The sequence below is a fragment of the Punica granatum genome, chromosome 3 (assembly GCF_007655135.1).
Source record: "Punica granatum isolate Tunisia-2019 chromosome 3, ASM765513v2, whole genome shotgun sequence".
NCBI lineage: Eukaryota > Viridiplantae > Streptophyta > Magnoliopsida > Myrtales > Lythraceae > Punica > Punica granatum.
The window spans coordinates 38,152,746-38,170,895 of NC_045129.1; the positions used below are offsets into that span (position 1 = coordinate 38,152,746).

Genomic DNA, 18,150 nt, shown 5'->3' on the forward strand with positions numbered 1-18,150 from the left:
AATTAACAATCCCCTACATCTATGTCTAATGAGATAAAAATACGGTGCAATTTATCTCGACTCCAAACCACAATCAAAGTTTTTGTACTTTTTTTCAATGCCAAACCTACGCAGAATGTCTCGAGACAGAAGACTAGCTCCCTAAAAACCCGGGGAGAACTCAAATTCGGAAGAAAGCACTGCAAGCTTGAGGTTTTATTACCGATAAAACGCAGACATCACAAGAGACAGGTGTATGCCCTTCAAGCATATCCTCGAAGGAAAGAAGAAACATAAATGTCAGACCAAGATGTTATTCTATTGCTGAACCCAAAATTTCTGCATGGTTTACACAAACAGCCTACTAGGCTAAACAGGTGAGAATCCTAACTACCTATGTCAGAAACAATGAATCCCATATATATCTCGAAAGGTAGTAAGCATCGATTTGATGCATCCTATTATACACTTGTGAGACCGTATACTATAACTTCATGAGTCGTCTCCAAATGAGATATATGTCAGCTAGACATATACGCCAAACCTCCATAAGGAACAGAACCGAACCAAACTTGAGAGAACCCTACATTCATCTGGACATAACCAAGCTTGAGAGAGGCGGCACGACAGAATGATTGAAGAGTGAATCACTGATGAACTTGCATTTATCTCTATCAACTTTGAAGGATGGGCGGATCAGAAACTCATCAAGGACATGTGTTTCAACATCGCGTACGCTTACTTTCTCACTCTCAGGATGTTCCTTCAGGAAAGCTTTCCTTCTGCGGTAAGTTCTCTTCCCTGATGACTTCCACTTCAAGTTGGCAAGACTGGTATCCTTGCAAACATCTCGAACTGCCTGCAGCTTGTTTATAATGGCATCTTTTGTGTCTGAATGAGGAGATTCCAACCCTGCTCCATTTTCAGAATTCACTTCACCAACATGTTTCCTCTGCAAGAGCTGGACCATTGAAGTCAGAACTTCTGGCCGATCCTTCACAAGAACCCATCTGTTTCCTATCCATTCCTGAGAAGGTCTAAGGTCTTTTAGAGGAAAGACCGCGTCTCGCTTTTCTCCTAAACAAAGGAGGACGAAATGATGTTAAGAAACAAATGAACTGCTTTAACTTCATTCAGAGACTATAAATGAAAAAAAAAATTTTAAAAAAAAGGAATATAAATGGAAAATTTTTCTTACCTGGGAAGAAAACATGGAATCTGTCTCCATGCTCTTCTCGAACCACGATGCCTTCCCACCATCCATCACACCACCACGCATCAACAACTGTCCCAACACCAATTGCATGTAAACGTTTCTCCTCATTAGATCTCACCAATGGTCTAATGGTTCTCCTCCCATTGAACCTGAGGCCTAATTCATCTGAAGCAGCCAATTTGGAAGTTGAGATCCATTCCTGCAGATGTCAAACCACGTAAACATGTTGGAACATGGCTACTAAATGTTTCATATGAAAATCCAAGATTGAACATAATGAAAAAGTGGAAAACAATTATAGATACCTCCAGTTTGTTTGCTTCATCAGTGACATCTACAACGTCTTGGTAACGCACTTTGACTTTATCTTTGGAAATTTTGATAATTGAAGCTCTAAACCAACAACCCCTTATGCCACTATCTTGAGATAGCACCTCAATTGCACAACCTACAGATAAAAGAAGTGGAGGATTTTCCCTAACCGGCTTCTCAGACCGGGCAGCAGCAGAACCTTCATTCGATTTGCACTGTTCCTCGGCAGCATTGGGTTGTAACAGTCTTTGCTTCTTTCTGGGTCTTAACCCCATAGAATCTTGATCGGCATTCTTCCTCACTTCTTCCAAAGGTTCAACTAGCCGAGGCTTCAAATGAGGCTTTGGTGGCAATAAAGGAAAGATATGCTTAAATATTTGTTGATTCCAGTAGCCTTTGACCCGTGTTATGTCAAAAGGCTTGATCTCATCATCGTCAAACAACTCATAGCAGACAAATGGTTCCACCTGACTACTGCCCACTTCATTCATATATTTCTCAAAATGCTGCGGGCCAAGAACAGTAGCCATCCCATCAATGCATTCAATGTTGAGATCTTGAAGACAGAGAGAAAAGAAAATCTCTCTGTCACTAGAAGTTCGAGATAAAAGAAGGCCAACCTCATCAACCTTATGAAACCATCGTATAACAACCATCTTGTTGCCTCGAGAATCCTCAAACATATCTTCTATGTAAGCAACGAGGCGTTTATTATCCTCGGATAGAACATATACAAAGTCATGAACCTGAAATCAAAATTTACCAAAAACAAGAACCCTCAACAAAAGATTTCAAAATAGAAAGCAGAAACTAGCTCAATATTAACAAGTGGAGACTATCATAGCACAAATAATAGAAGATCCAGAAAGATTCTGACAGAGAACTTACAGAGATTTTGACACCACGCCTTTGGAATGATGGATAATGCCTACGCATTTTTCTGCACGTCCATGGTGAGCCTACCCATAGAAACCCTTCAGATGAATTTCCCAGCTTCAATGACTGAGAATTTCGCAGAGTTAACTGAAAATGATGAAAAGGTAGAATTTAAGGAAAAAGAAAAGAGAGATGGCTAACAACTATCTTAATAATATAAAGAGATGCAGATAAACAAACAGACAAATAGAGATTCAGACATACCATGCAATTGTTGGCATACACATTGGACTCCAATCTACCATCCACATAGTGATCTTGAGATTGCGGGCCTAACAAAAGGCACAACCAGTGTTAATTTTTTTCCCAACCAGAACTACCACATACTTTCCAACAACATAATGCATTCCAGAACATAAGCGTTGAACACGAATATTATACCTAAGAATGTCCACACTTGGCAGGTAAAGAGGCTCAAAATTGATGTTTAAAAGGAACAGAGAAGTATAATTAAGATATCGATGGAGAATCATCCATAAAGAGATAATTATAAATTTGGCCATGAAAGGTCATAACCTAGAGTTTTGAGGGCATTACGATCCGATGCTCTCAATCAGCTCTTTAAAATTGGAATAGTATTCCTGCAGGCCAGATCACTGTTAGTTCACAATAAAATGACCAACAGAAATATTAAAAGAGGTGTGTAGCACGGAGCCGAAGGTTTTAGGCAAACAAGCTTCTGGCTAAAGGCTCTGTAAAATCTCCATTTCCATAAAACTGAGGTTAAACCAAAGATTTGCACAAAGGGAAAGTGGGGAAGAGCTAACTGAGGAGCAAAAAATTTCTATCTTGCTAATGGGCATCAAAGAGATAGGTTTGACAGATCAATGAAGGTTGAATTATAGGTATTAGTCGGAAAAGGCCCCATTTCGAAACAATTGGCCTCGGGCAAGCTTTTCTAGGCGCTTCAACTAATTGAGATTTCAACAAAAACGGAAATATCATTATGAACAGGGACTGCAAACAACCCCAAGGTTAGTCGTGCCCGGATAGATCAGACTACTCCAAAACATTGCATCCTAAGCAACAGGAAAGGTGTTGGCCACACAAACAAAATGATAATATAACAATTTAAAAACACAAGAAAATCGTCGAATCTGCAGGGACTGAGCGCTCAGGCAAGAAAAGCGGCTCCCGTTCTGATAAAAAGACAATCTTTTGAACAACCAACATGAAACCTCAGCAGCCATTCTTTTCTTTTCTGCTAAGAGACCAGCGTAATTATGCAGGTCCAATCCAACGTCCAAGGGAAAAACCAAAGCCCAACAAAGAAAAGAGAAAGAAAGGAATTGCAAACAGCTAAAGGAACCCAAACAATGTTTTCAATCACTGAAAGACACCTCAAAAGGAGGATGGAAATCCCCCGGGACAGAAAAGATAAAAAAAATTGCAGAAGAGGTGCAAAGAGAGAATTATGCACCTGAGACGACGGAGTTCAGCCAATCAATAACATCCGTTCGACTCCTGAGCTTCTTCGCGATGGAGCCAGGATCTCCGACACCAATCATCGACCGCCGCCGAAGAACGCAGCGATACGGCATCTTCTCCTTCCCCACCACGGCCAAATCCGCTTTCCCGTCGGACCTCTTGAGGTAGTAATGGAAGACTCTGCTCCCCCCTTCTCTGTACACCGCCACCTCGTCCCAGCTGACGTACCTCGAAGAAGACGGCATCGTCCTCGACGGCGACGGCGAATCCTCCATATCGCCCGAGCCAAATCCCCAATCCGGTCCAAAATCGAATCAAAATTCCGCCCTCGATGAACGAATCTGAGAAGAAGAAGAAGAAGAAGAAGAAGAGGCCTCCGTTTCTCTCTCTTACTGTCTCTCTCTCTCTCTCTCTCTCTCTCTCTTCCTGATGAAGGCGGACGAAGATTAGAGATTTTTGAATTGGGGAAGGGGAATGGATTGTCAGAAATAATTGAGCTTTATTTATATGTTCAAAGGTGGGGGGCTGCTTAGCTAGCTATAGCCCTAGCTAGGGTTTCCGAGATTGAACGGGAAGCCTGAGATGGACGGCTCAGATCAGATCTCGTCGACGAGAAAAGGAGAGGATGATGCGGGGGGGGGGGGAAACGACCTGGAAAGAGCACCGATTGTGGAGGGAGATTGCCCAAGTTACGCTTTTGCCCCTCTGAATTCCCATATTTACAGACATAACCAGATCATATCCTTCGCTTTCGCTTGCTCTCATACTTTTCTTAATTGATTAATTTATTTATTCTATTTTGAATTCGATTCCTTTCTCCTAAAGCAAGGAGACAAAGAACAAGTTGGGCGGGAAAAAAAATAATTAAAAGCCATTAAAGGAAAAAGAAAAAAAAAAACGGGGGGAGAGAGAGAGAGGTGGGAGTCCATTAATGCGGCAATAGAAGAGGGCCACTTGCTTTGCTCGTTCCAACCACTGGGACAATTTGACTTGACAGCTGTCGATGTCGGAGAAGGAAAAAAATAAAATAAAATCCGGTTTGCTTTTGAAGGACACAAGCTGACCCGACCTCTCTTAATCGTGGGATCTACACTATGTCTAATGAGGTCCGAATTCACATAATTGATCTAGTGGGTTGAACAAGCGGTTCTTAATTGGGGGATCGTGAAATTTTAAGATCGATAATCGTCAGCTTCGTTTGGCTTAAGACTCTAGCTTTGCTACAGGACTAAACTCTTGGTTGGAGTTGTACTAGTAAGGATTGGTTTGGAAGTATTGTTGATGATGTAAAAGCGATAAAATAAAATTGCTGAAAGTAAATGATTGGCGTGTTATTTTTAAAAAATTTATGGAAACAATTGTTGGAATAGGGTTTAGATTGACTTATTGTACTGCACCAATGGAAGAATAAAATATAAAGTTAAATGCCTGTAATGTAATGAATAGGAGAGGAAAATTAACACTATTGCCTAACGAATGTACTAGAGAAAGTATGTCCAGCAATCTGTAGGTAGATACTGCGCACGTAAATCGGCCCAAGACATCAACGTGAATCTAAGACTAGGATCAGATTCCCCCTTCCCAGTATTAACTGGGGTCGGTGATGAAATGCAGTGAATAGGTCGTGAGCGGATTTCACGATTTCAAAATGGCAAATGACAATCGTATTTATTCTTTCTCCGAAGTGATTTTTCATTTATTAACTTTTGTTATTTGTCCGGTGGATAAATAATTTTATTTCATTCTTATAATATCCAATTATGCATTTTTCCTTATATCCGATTTTGTGGTAAATTTAATGAATCTGCTTTACCCTTTCAGCAAAAGAGAAAGTATTTCTGGTAAGTCCGTTCAACCTTGAAAAGCAGGGAGGTGAAGATAACAAAAAAAACTTAGATTTAATAAAGGAGATGAGAGGAAGGAGGTCGACGCAGTGGCATAAATCGCTAATTGAAAATTAGAATATTTCGAATTTGATTGTTATAGTGAGAATTTTGCGTCCCTTCATTTTTTTCTCCTTTCCTCATCAGGCTCATAAGCCGCGTGCGTAATTGAGGGAATAAAAAATCGAAAGTTGAGGATAATGATGGATTTAGAAAAAGCAGATTGGCTAAATTTTTGGAAGTTGAAGAAATGATAAATAGCCAGTGAAAACTTGCAATGCATAAGACAATCTATTAGATTAAATTTAAATTTATGTTTACAGTTTATTTATCCTAGCGTTTGAATTGTAATGAGAAAGGGTTATGGTTTCAAATCTTTGCCACTATAGAATTTGTAATGGATTTTTTTCTTCTTTATCTGTTTTTTTTTGTGAACCTGGTATTTGAAAAGTCTAATTAGGTCCCAACTAATTTAGCCAAGCCGGATCGGCTCATTAAGGGATAAAGCTATCCCGATATGAATTTTATACATTCACAATGAACCCGATACCTTATTTAAATGGAACAAGCGTCAAATAACTTGAACCAACCTGCTTTGATTATTATACATTATTCAAATTCAGGTTTTTAAAGGATCACGGTAACCCAAAACTGACCACCCTTTATCTCCATCGAGGTCATCGTTGAATTCTAAAATCTTAAGCTTGCATTTGGCTTTCAAATTGGATAAGTGATCCAACTCAACTTGATTTCTTACAATAATTATAAATGTTGACAAATATATTGATGTGTGAGAATATATATATATATATATATGTATATATATAAATATTAAAATAGATGATGAATTTATTATTAAAAAATTAATTTAAAAAATGTTTAGGAAAAAAATATGAGCAAGAAAGTATTATTAAATGAAAGAGAAAAGATAAAATAGTAATGATTATATAATTAAATTTAGAAAAAAGTAGAGTTGACTCGGATAAAATTGAATTATAATCTATCACCGAAAAAAAAAAATGAATTATAATCCAAAATATATCAACCCGATACATAAAAGTAAAATGTATATATTAGAAGAATGCATGTGTATTGCATGTGATACTCAAAATAGATCTAACTCGATTTCATATATTATTGAGTATTTCATAACCAAATTAGTAAAAAAAGAAAAAAAAACAGATTACGCATGCCTCCCTTCAAATCCTCTCTCTGGATTCTTCTATCCAAACAAAATTATAAGGCTAAAATCTTTTCCATGTGTAGATTATATCTCAAGGAAGAAATGGAAAAGCATATACCAAACTTTCTATAATGGCTTGGCCAAGAGAGAGAGAGAGAGAGAGAGAAAGCCTTCTAGAATGGCCAAATGATGTGCCTTAATTACCATGCAAATTAGTTGACACCTTGCGTTGCACAGTAATTTCTGGTCAATTTTTGTATGATCGAAAACATAGAACTAACATATGGGACATACAAATGAATCCTTTTGGTACATATCAAAATCATATAATATGACACATGTACTCCTTTTTATTCAGAGAAATAAGTAAAACAGAAAGTAAAAAGAAAGATGTATGTGCTCTAATAGATGTAATTATGCATAAGAGCGCATTTTTCTTTTCGTTTCGATTACAAGAGAAATCCTATGGCTTAGTTAAGAGAATCATATTTCCGCGTCAATCTCGAAACTGATATCATGCGGGCCAAGTATACTGGCAAAGCGAACGCCCTTGTGCTGTGGGAGTTGACTAATCCTGCGAGACTCCTCTTCGGTCAGAGACCAGTCGAAGATGCCGAGGTTTTCCCTCATCCTCTGCTTGTTGAAGCTCTTTGTCACCAAGCTCACTCCTTGCTCGTACACCCACCTCAGCGAAACCTGCGCTCATGTACATACATAATAACATATTACATCATGCATCATATATATTAAACAATATAATGTGTGAAAAAAAATGGTACATGGATATGTACCTGGGCAGGGGTTTTGCCTCTAGCACGAGCAATCTCTTCGATCACATCAGATCCTACGATCCGATTGTCTCCCCATTTGGTCGTGGGCGCACCCAAGGGCGAGTAGGCAGTTATGTGTATTCCCTTAGCATTGCAGTACTCTCTCAATTGCTTCTGCTGCCACATCGGGTTCATCTCCACCTGTTAACGCACCTTGTTGTTATTAGATGCATCATCGTGGATTGGTTTTCGTTAAACAATACCAGCGGTTTGGTTTCTGAAATACCGAATTTGGATTGATATAAATATATTTTGACTCACTTGATTGACAGCAGGAGGGATTCGGGCAGAGGAGAGGAGCGTATCGAGCTTCTTGGTCGAAAAGTTGCTGACGCCGATAGCCTTGGCCAGGCCGAGATTCTGGCACTCTTCCATGCCTTCCCACACGGATTTGATGTCGAGGGCGAATATCTGGTCCCGTTGGGCGGGCATCCTGCCCACCTCTTTGCTCAACCGCACCGGCCAGTGGATTAGGTACAGATCCACATAATCCATTTGAAGATTGCTGCAGTCCCCAGAAATAATCATCGATCAGTAAATTTATAAACGGTCAACACTGCATTCTGCATCGGGCAGTAGTTTGAATTCGAAAAATGTTGGGAGACCGTGTTTACACACATACCTCAGGCTCATCTTGATGGCGGGCACTATCAAGTCCTTCTCAGCGAACGTGCACCACAGCTTGGTGGTGATGAACAGTTCCTCCCGGGACTTCACAAGACCGAGGCGCAGAGCCTCTGCCACTGCCTCGCCCAAGGGCTTCTCGGACCCATAGGCGAAGGCGGTGTCAAAGTGGCGGTAGCCCGCCCTGATGGCCTCCAGTATGGCCGCCTTTGCTGTTTCCGGATCCACAGGTGGGTAAGCCGAAGTGCCCATCCCGATTACGGGCATCACTAGCTTGTCACAAGAGCCTAGAGCTACCCCTGGGATTGATGCCATTGCTTCAGGTCGAAAATGTTAGGAATCTGGATGTCTTTCTGTTTCACACTTCTTTGGAAGCTCTCGTCTGTGCTAATAATTTTATAGCAGGGTAGACGAGGCAATCAGTCAAAAATGTCTATGGTAAAAGAAGAGTCAGCGGCCAGCCAATTTGGACCATCTAGAGATTTATTTATACTATTTTGACCTTTAGATTATATTTTTCTTTTTTCATTGGGGAATAATGAAGTTAGTTTGTATTCATGCCATTATTTTCTCGATGTATTCCTCATTTAGTTTTGTAGTTTGACTAATTTCTCACATGGGAGGAGAGTTAAGGACACGGCGTTTTCTTTTTCAGACCTTGGATGTGACTTTTTGTTTTTGTTTTTTTTTTTAGATTGAGAAGCCGGAAAATTGCGGTTGTTTGAGTTTGAGAGCGTGTTGGGAGGTCAGATAAGTATTTTGCATTTTTTAGACATAAATAGTATTTGATGAAATATTTTAAAATAATGGTTTTTACATTTTTAATAAGAGAGATGCATGAATTTCAATAAAAAAAGAATAAATAAATAAATAAATAAAAGAACTCAATATGAAAACTTTTTACAGTTTCTATATGCAATAATATATGACAATGCATTACATCTCATTTCTCGATTTCTTTTAGTTTATTCTATTGGTTGTAAATGTGATTTTCTATGAAAACTACTTTTATTTATTCCCCGTTTCAAACATCAATTTTTAATATCAATAGCTCTAATTAAGTTGGTATCTTTTAATTACTTCATTTTTTTTTGGGTGGTAAATACTTCAATTTATTCAAATATCTGCACTTGTTTTTTAAAAGTTTTATTTTTTCCGGATTTGATTGCTCACAGGCAATTCCTCCCTTTCAAGGAATATTTGGATTGCATCTTCACCTACCAGGCCGGAATTTGATTTTGCATTTTAAGTCGGACCTGTCAATCTATAATTCCATTTGCAGTTTGTACCACAATGCCGAATCTGTCAAATACTTGAACGGAAGTATTTGTTGGTAGCTAGGTCTCTTCCATGGAGTCAATTAGATGGTAGTGATCTGATCCAGCAAAATTTCATTTCAGTTAGAGATCCTTTTTCTATTTCCCCCCTATTCGGTCCCATGACAGTTTTCCATCACAGGTGATATTTCCCTAACATGGAATGTAGTCTTTGTCAAGCATGGGTCCTTCTGAGGCATGCCATGTCCTAAACAAGCAGTTACCAATCGAGGTGGTCTTCATGGGAACGTGATCGAAAGTCGCTTGACTCGACGTAATCTGAGGGTCTGAGAGTGTTCTTCCTAGGTGACATCCAAGACGAAACTGCGTAAAGGTCATTTCTCTTTCCAATTCTTTACAGTCCTGCTTTTCTTTCGACTTCTAACTATTTGGTATCTTTTAGGTGCCCGAAACTTTGTCTTGGCCAAACTGGTTTCGGAAAAGTATCTGACCCTAAAATTTCCTATTTATGACACATACCAAATCTCAAGTACATGGAAATGAAGATTTCTCAACCCTCCTGATCAGGTATGATTCTAAATCACATGGCAAAATCTGTTTCAGGTCCATCCCATGTAACTATATATACAATCATATATATATAATTATAATAATTGATTGAAGTGTTGCCCCGGGTCCTTGGGTTGCAGTCCTTTCAGGAAATAAACTAATCAATGCTCGGTACATTGGGATGGAGGTTAGATGGCCAATTAGGAGGCGCTATGTGCTCATACGATGAAGGGAAAAAAAAAAATTGAGAGGACACGAGTTCTTGATCTTGAGTCTAAAGCTGGCGAGCTCAAGTTCACACTATAATGAAAAAAAGGGTATATTTAACAATCCAACAGATAAATAAAGAGAACGGGAACTCGATCAGTGGATTGCTGGTTATGGAATCACGATTAATAGCTAATGACAGATGGATTCCTGGTTTTGAACTGGTTGTGGATATGGCTAAACCTGCGGATTTCAATCAAGAACGGTAAGACGAGATGCTTAAGGAAGACGCTGAGCAATGGGATCTACAACTGACTTAGAAGACTTATGCCGGAGTTTTTCGGTCTACAAAATTAAAGAGGTTCCTCTGCTTTAATTTTCACCTTGATTTGCTCAACGTATGGGGTCAGAACAAGTATGGAACCGCTCAAATCGATCAGGACCCGGTTATGTAGGCATGAGCAAAGAATGGGAAATCCTCATTGGGGGTTCGGTTCAGTCTCATTAACTTGACGAGGATATTTAGATGAAGGTCATGGATGTATTGTCTTTGGTAGGTTGCCTTTCACATCTAGAGGATGTTAGACGGGGAAACCATCCACATGGCAACATGGAGCTGTGTGGGGCATGAATAGAGGTGGACAACTCCGTCTCCCCGATGCAGCCACCTCTTTTTGGTGCGTTGCACGGGTATGTAGAGTCGGGTCGACAAGTCAAGCTGGTTCAAATGGAACAGGGGAAGGGACGGGGGACAGGCAGATCCTTTATCGGTTGAAGGCGTACTGACCTGCGGAGTGGGATAGAAAAAACAGAAAAGGATGAAATCGTAACAGCACGCAAAGTATGAGGGCCATAAATATAGATTCACAAAACAGTGTCAGAACAAAATGAACTTCCAATTTTGATGGATTCCAAGGCCCAGGCCCAGGCCCAGAAAAGAAAGGAAGAATTTCTTCAGGCCCGATGGCAAACACGTAAAAAGGGTCATCCCTGAGGACAGTTTTATAACCAGGACTGGCCGCTCCAGCAAGAAAGAGTTGCTCTTCATCTTCTCGCCATAGCTTTAGCTGCTGCAAGGTACGTCGGAGCCTCTTTACTTCCGCTTCGTTTATCTATTCATCTTCATCTTCATCTTCTCGCCAAGCGTTGTGATCTCTGATCTTCAGGGGCGAGGTCTTCCATCATTGTGCTGGGACTGAAAGAGGTGACGGGTTTTATCTTTTAGGCTTTTGCGATACGTCGTTGATTACCGAGTTTGATCTGCTGCAATTGTTTCACTGTTGGTGTATTTACTGCTGCTAATGTTCTGTTACGATATAGCTTAGGGAACTGAACAGAGTTGCTTTTTTGATTGTGAGTCTCAGTCGGTTCAGCCGTCAACGATGACGAAGCAGCAAGCTAATTGGAGTCCGTACGACAACAATGGAGGGTGAGTATCCTGCGTCCTCTCCGCTCTTCTCTTCTCATCTCAGTCGCGCTTGTGTACGATTGTGGACATGATGGTTACTAAGGCGTTCGTGGCTTTTTGGGTTGGTGTTTGATTGATTGAATCTTGTGCAGATCCTGTGTGGCGATTGCTGGAGCTGATTACTGTGTGATTGCTGCGGACACTCGAATGTCTACGGGTTACAACGTCCTCACTCGCGAGTACTCCAAAATAACCAAATTGTAAGCTCTCGTCTGCCTTTTTTTTTTTTTTTGGGAATGATACTGAGGTTCGTGAATAAGTTGTTAAAGCGTTGAGATTTCTGGTAGCTTATGGGAAAGGTTCGAGATTTCTTTGAGAAATGATGTTAGAGTGGCTTAGGCTCAGTATACCACAGCTTCTGGTTTGGGGTGGCTGGGTATTGTTTGTCGAATGAATCCTGCAATGGACCTCATCCATAGAATTAGCTTCTCCTTTTGTTGGGTTGCCAGTTTTACTGTTTGTTTTATATTTGTAGACAATTCCTAAATGAGACATTTACATTCAAACACTTATGCTTTCAAGATTGAAGCAAGATTCGATGATGGAGATTTTGTTATTCCAGTCTAAAATTGTCGTGCTTGCTGTGTGGTTTTCATTGATATTATGTTGATCTACCAGGGCTGACAAATGTCTGATGGCATCTTCTGGTTTTCAAGCTGATGTCAAAGCCTTGCAGAAGCTCCTGGCAGCAAGGCACCTGGTGAGACCTCTTAGACTTATGATTTCCAATGATCGATAGCCGTGTCAAAAAGCTACAATTTTTGCGATTTATTTCCAATCGGTCAGATTTGCCGTGTTATATTGCAGATATCGGGGCTTCCTCTCACTTGATATTTATCTTTGTGGAAATGACATTTTTTTTCTGCCATTGCCTGGGACACAGATAGATAAATTGTCTTTATAGCATACAATCGAATCAAGATTTGAAGTGTATATCTACATATAGCATACAATAGAATCAAGATTTAAAGGGCATATATAAATATATGTTTAGATCTTCTCAACTGTACTGATTAATAGTTAAATGCTCTCTTTACATAAATTATATCTGATTGATGGGTGGAAAGCTTATTGATAATATCCAAAGAGATCTTATTCATATTAATCAACTTTCGAACTGTATACCATTTGCTATGTGTTGACGTGTCCAAGATATGATAGAATTTAGTCCATCAGGCCTCATTGAATTGCACTCTGTATGGTTGTGAATATATGTAACTTTTTACAAACAAATTGCAGCTTGTTGTAAATGATTTTATCATTTGGGGCACAAAGCTGAATTGTTTCATTTTCTGCTTCATTGTTGTTCGGTGAGAAGGGTTGGCCTACTGGCTACTGCTAGTCTCTGATGCTATAAAACCTAAGCTAAATTGAAGCTGTAGAAACTGAAAACCTAGTGTCCTGGTCATGAGTGTTCCTTCTTGTCTTCCTAACCTCTTAGTAAAAGTCCTAGCTCCAGCCAGAAGAGTTGAACATCGCTTTGCATTTTATTACCTGGATACAGATTTATCAGCATCAACACAACAAGCAGATGAGCTGTCCTGCAATGGCCCAGCTACTTTCTAACACCCTCTATTACAAGCGCTTCTTCCCATATTATTCATTTAACCTCCTAGGAGGCCTTGATAATGAAGGTAATAGTTTGCATGTTTTAATTGCTTTTCTCTAGGCTATTTACTTTTCTCTAGCTTAATTTCTTATTGAAACTTCCAGGGAAGGGATGTGTCTACACATATGATGCTGTTGGTTCCTATGAGAGGGCTGGCTATAGTTCCCAGGGAACTGCTTCAACCCTTCTTATGCCGTATCTTGATAAGATGCTAAAGTCACCTAGCCCTCTTCTCTTGCCTGCTCAGGTGTGTCCTCGAGTCTATTCTTATGAAAATTGTCACTTCATTTTATGCTGTTGTGAATTTCATCTGATAGTAGAATTTTCTCCTTTCCAGGATGCTGTTACTCCGCTTTCAGAATCAGAAGCGATTGATATCATCAAGAACGCTTTTGCGGCTGCTACTGAAAGAGATATTTACACTGTAAGTTTTTAGCCTTTTTGTAAGGGGGTTCTGAGTTTTTTGGGGTAAATCATAGAACTTGAGATGGTGTTGGAGGCGCCTCTAAATGTATCAAGATTTGAAGTACAGCTTTAGATAGGTCATGCTTTTTGCTGGAACATCCCTCATTCTTTAGTTTCCGCTTTGAAATTATAATTATACCGAGGATGAATATTGGTAATCGAAAAATCTTGATCTTCATTGGGAAAGTAAATCTGTTTCCTCAAAATTGAAAATATGCTTGTAAAGGTTAATCTGATGGGATTGTCATTCTTTTCTCTTCCTGATGATATATATTTGTGCATATTGAATAGGGAGACAAGGTGGAAATTGTCATCTTGAATGCCCATGGCATCCGGCGAGAGTACATGGAGCTCAGGAAGGACTAATTTTATCGTTGCTTAAACCACAATTAGATCTTCCTATGATGATGAATTGAATGTGAGATGAGATTCTGCCTCTGCAGCCTTTCTCTTTTGACAGTATCTTAAGTTTTACCATGTCATATCCTAAGTTTCAAATGGATTGGAACCGATGGTGCTTTAGGTCTGAGTCGTTTACTTAATGTTATGATGGTGATTTCATATTGCCTTATCTTGAGAGGATATTTACTTCAGGTCTGCATTTTGGCATGATTTCCCTATAGAGAGTGCTATTCTCGAATAGCTATGAAGAAAGCCGATTTGACTGACAAGATTTATCCCAGCATGGCGCTGGTTTTTCCCCTGCCCATTGCAGAACCCTCATCAGTTGGTTTGAGCCAATTTGTGATAACACTGCTGTTGTATGATAAGCACTACATTGGCTTCATGAATTTAAGGCCTAGTTTCATGGGCTCGAATCGAGATATTCGTCAGTGTAAGAAGCATGTTACTTAATTACCTGGTTAGCACATCGACAACCCCTGCAACAGATCTATATCTTGAAAATTTTCCGTGAACTTCTCCAATATATTGATCGTATGTACAAGCTTGAAGCTAATCAACAGTCGTGCATTCTCTCTGGTGAGAACAGCTGGGGGCAAAATTTGATGCGCCCTTCTAAGAAATTTGATTCTGCATCGTGAATACGTACAAATTTATTCTATCTACGAACTACTGCATACGAATCACCAGTCCAGGCTGATATTCCTCGACATGTACAGCTTGTCAATGTACTCTATTACTGGAGCCACGGCATTCATGTACCTTCTCATCTTTTTTCCTGCTGTTTGATCTGCAACAGTAAACATCGATGTTAAACCTGATGAACCTGATTTTACCTCATGAATCTGTACGTAACGGAACCGATTGATTACCAGTTTCATGAAGCTTTAGCAAGAGCTGCTCCCGAGATGGAAGTGTATACATTCCTGCATAAACCGCGGTTCTCACTGCCCATGTGTGATATGGGGCACAAACTCGAGAATAGGCTGTGGTTGCTGCATTCTTTAACGAGTAGTCACTGACAGAATCCAAAAACACAAAAATGAGAATGCGATAAATTCTAGACACAAGAATCATTCGACGCTGGAATGGTAATAGAATGTAAACATGCCATAGCGGTGAAAAGGTACATACTTGGAAGACAAGAACTGCTCGAACAAAGCCCTGATGAGGTCGAGGCCCTGCCTAACTCTGCGTAGATTTCTAGTATGGCTTCCTTGGGTTTTCACCGTTCTGTTTGCGACATCGCGGTCAAGTACATTATAGAGTGTAGTGTATATCTTCGATGCCTCCATGAGGTCACGCACCTAAAGAAAAGAACAACATGTCGTGTTAGTCCGACTCTACGAATTGATATACAAAGGAGGCACGTCTACTGACAGAGTCCTCTGGTCAAGCAAAAACATGACCAGAACATTCCTGTGATAAGAAGTAATTTGGTCGGCCAAGTGATGCCCAAACTTGAGCATTTATCTTAGGTTGGAGCACAGCCATATGGACCTTCAGGATTCCGCAACATCGAAAAGAAAACTTCATATTTGGTGCTAACTTACAAGAAGTCTCGTTAAATGTTCTTTTCATTCATACGAACACCACAACTCAGACCTCATATGGTATTACCAAATGAGAACTACGTAGTATGCAGAATGAAACAGAAAATCATAGCTCGGAATTGTCCAAGCTTTGAAATTGATTTTGTTGAGATCTTCCATTTGATCCAGACCGAATGAGAAGACATCACATATTAAGAGATGAATGACTCCCCAGTTCTGAGTTCTTTCCATCTACTTATTCCTTTTATGGATTTTATTTAAGCCTCGAATCTATGGAACCGAAAAACAGAAAGCAGAGTCATGGGAGTCAGATTGATGAGAAAATAGAGTAAGTCGGGGAATTGGCTTTTACCTTGGCGACGTACTCCATCTCGGCAAACTTGAAGGCGAGCCCTAGGCAATTGAACAGGACCGAGACCAGGGAGCAAGCGTCACAGAAGGTGTCAAGCCGGAGCTCCTTGCCCCGGTGGGACCGAACAAACAGTGCGAGCCCCTCGAATGCCTCGACAACACCCGACAGTGGCGTGGTTGCAGTGAGCCTGGCAGCCTCCTTGATGGTGGTCCTCAACTGCCTCTCCAAATCCCCGTCCATGGCATCCATCACCCGCAGCTCCTCTTTCCTATATTGGAGTCCCCCCTGCATCCCTCATATAACGGATCAATCTATCAGCCCCCTCTTCTCTCTCTCTCTCTCTCTCTCTTTCTGTCTATTTTCCGTCTTGTGGGTTCAATTATTGGGCTCGCGGGACGATTCGATTAGGATAGCGAGAAGGGAATAAAGGGGAGAGCTGGGGAAAATGAAAGTGGAGAGAGAGAGAACAGGACATAACAGAACAGTCTTTTAGGTTGTCGGATCAGATTCTTCTTGGTTTCTTTTTTGGATTTTTGTTTCAGGGAGAGAAAGGAATTGAGAAGAAAAGCTTGAAGGGTCCCTACAGATGCGGGCCGCCTCTGCTTGAGGAAAGAAACTCTTCCATGGCGGATGAGGGAAGAGGAGATGGAGATGGAGAGGGAAGAGATCGATCTAGAAGAGTCAAACGATGTATTGGTTGAACGGACATGGCAGTTTCCTAACCGCTTTTCGCGCCTAGTCCACACCTGTGTGTGGGACCCAATCAGGTTGACTTCTCCTTGTCGTGATAATTTCACATCAGGATTTAATTTGTGGCAAAAAATAGCTACCATTAGGATTTAATTAGGACTAGAAGTATCCCATCATATATGTACATATGGAGTTGATCCAATGGTCTGTCCAACCACGAAAAATTTGGATTGATCTCGACACATACAAGTGACATCTATTGGATCCAGTGTGGAGCCGATATTATAGCGGGATTAATTTTAGCCAACAGATTGAGAATACATATGATTTGGCCCTAACAAGTCTATCTATTTGTGTTTTTATTTTTTATTTTCTTAAATTTTGTTTTAAGAAATTGATAAGTGTATTATTTTTCCTTCTCTTTCGGTGTGAACTACTTAGTGTTCGAAAGATTAATAGACCCAACTAATTCAGTTCAAATTGGATCAATCTATTAAGAGATAAATCTCTTTCAGTTGTGAATTTTTATCCTAGACTCGAATTCCATAAGTGTATTAATTGAGGTGTTTGTGATCGGGTGAGCGTCGCTATCAAGCAAAGGTGATGAATCTCTAAGAAAAAAGGCGATGAGCATAAAGATTGTGATGCACTTGCACTTCTTTGACCAATGGTCTGGAATATTAATGGTAATGATATGATTATTCGATTATTGAACATTTTTTTTTCATAGATTTCTTTTCTGCGGTTGATATTCGATTATTGGACTTTTATTTTGATTCGAATATAATTTTTGAAACTTGCACGGTTTGTAGATAATGTCATTTTCTCATCGGTAATATTTTTATGTCGGTTTAATTTTCTTATAATAAGATGGAACAAATCTATCTATCTATCTATATATAATATTAGATGCGTAGACATTCTATATAACATGTTATATATATGATGTATTATATATTTTCTATGGTTCTATTAACCGGTGAGACATATATACTATTACATATATTAAAATTGGGTAGGATCTTACTTATAAAAAATGATCATTTTTGTGTTTCAAAAGATCTATTATTATATTTGCTTTAAACAATAAATCAAATCACATTTTTTTATAGATATGATTTGTTATTGTATCTATAAAAATAGAAAACGTTCTTTATCGAGTCACGCATATATATATATCTAATATA

At 39.6% G+C, this 18,150-nt stretch overlaps 4 protein-coding genes across 8 annotated transcripts; 1 reads left to right on the top strand and 3 right to left on the bottom strand.

Annotated features, from left to right (window-relative positions):
* Positions 1-268: 268 nt before the first annotated feature.
* On the bottom strand, positions 269-4,359 carry LOC116200187. 4 transcript variants are annotated; one of them, XM_031530941.1, is made up of 7 exons: positions 3,864-4,001; positions 2,960-3,024; positions 2,648-2,715; positions 2,396-2,509; positions 1,501-2,253; positions 1,178-1,394; positions 269-1,056 (listed from the first exon to the last, which is right to left on the bottom strand). In XM_031530941.1, exons 3-7 carry the CDS (start codon positions 2,648-2,650, stop codon positions 569-571), a joined length of 1,575 nt encoding a protein of 524 aa, XP_031386801.1. In that variant the 5' UTR covers positions 2,651-2,715; positions 2,960-3,024; positions 3,864-4,001; the 3' UTR covers positions 269-568. The 4 variants fall into 4 exon arrangements, with proteins under 4 accessions (XP_031386801.1, XP_031386800.1, XP_031386799.1 ...); XM_031530940.1 differs by having other exon boundaries at positions 2,396-2,530; XM_031530939.1 differs by lacking the exon at positions 2,960-3,024 and having other exon boundaries at positions 3,864-4,359.
* A 2,807-nt stretch (positions 4,360-7,166) lies between these two features.
* On the bottom strand, positions 7,167-8,772 carry LOC116198551 (D-galacturonate reductase-like). The gene is made up of 4 exons (XM_031528721.1): positions 8,390-8,772; positions 8,029-8,272; positions 7,729-7,908; positions 7,167-7,633 (listed from the first exon to the last, which is right to left on the bottom strand). Exons 1-4 carry the CDS (start codon positions 8,704-8,706, stop codon positions 7,421-7,423), a joined length of 954 nt encoding a protein of 317 aa, XP_031384581.1. The 5' UTR covers positions 8,707-8,772; the 3' UTR covers positions 7,167-7,420.
* A 2,665-nt stretch (positions 8,773-11,437) lies between these two features.
* LOC116201175 (proteasome subunit beta type-1) lies at positions 11,438-14,606 on the top strand. Of its 2 annotated transcripts, XM_031532307.1 has the most exons (9): positions 11,438-11,501; positions 11,591-11,628; positions 11,789-11,853; positions 11,985-12,092; positions 12,511-12,592; positions 13,397-13,526; positions 13,606-13,748; positions 13,839-13,925; positions 14,258-14,606. In XM_031532307.1, exons 3-9 carry the CDS (start codon positions 11,807-11,809, stop codon positions 14,330-14,332), a joined length of 672 nt encoding a protein of 223 aa, XP_031388167.1. In that variant the 5' UTR covers positions 11,438-11,501; positions 11,591-11,628; positions 11,789-11,806; the 3' UTR covers positions 14,333-14,606. The 2 variants fall into 2 exon arrangements, with proteins under 2 accessions (XP_031388167.1, XP_031388166.1); XM_031532306.1 differs by having other exon boundaries at positions 11,487-11,628.
* A 255-nt stretch (positions 14,607-14,861) lies between these two features.
* Positions 14,862-16,920, bottom strand: LOC116201174 (ACD11 homolog protein). The gene is made up of 4 exons (XM_031532305.1): positions 16,274-16,920; positions 15,503-15,675; positions 15,241-15,386; positions 14,862-15,158 (listed from the first exon to the last, which is right to left on the bottom strand). The coding sequence occupies exons 1-4, from the start codon at positions 16,562-16,564 to the stop codon at positions 15,052-15,054; spliced, it is 717 nt and encodes a 238-aa protein (XP_031388165.1). The 5' UTR covers positions 16,565-16,920; the 3' UTR covers positions 14,862-15,051.
* Between the last annotated feature and the right edge of the window lie 1,230 nt (positions 16,921-18,150).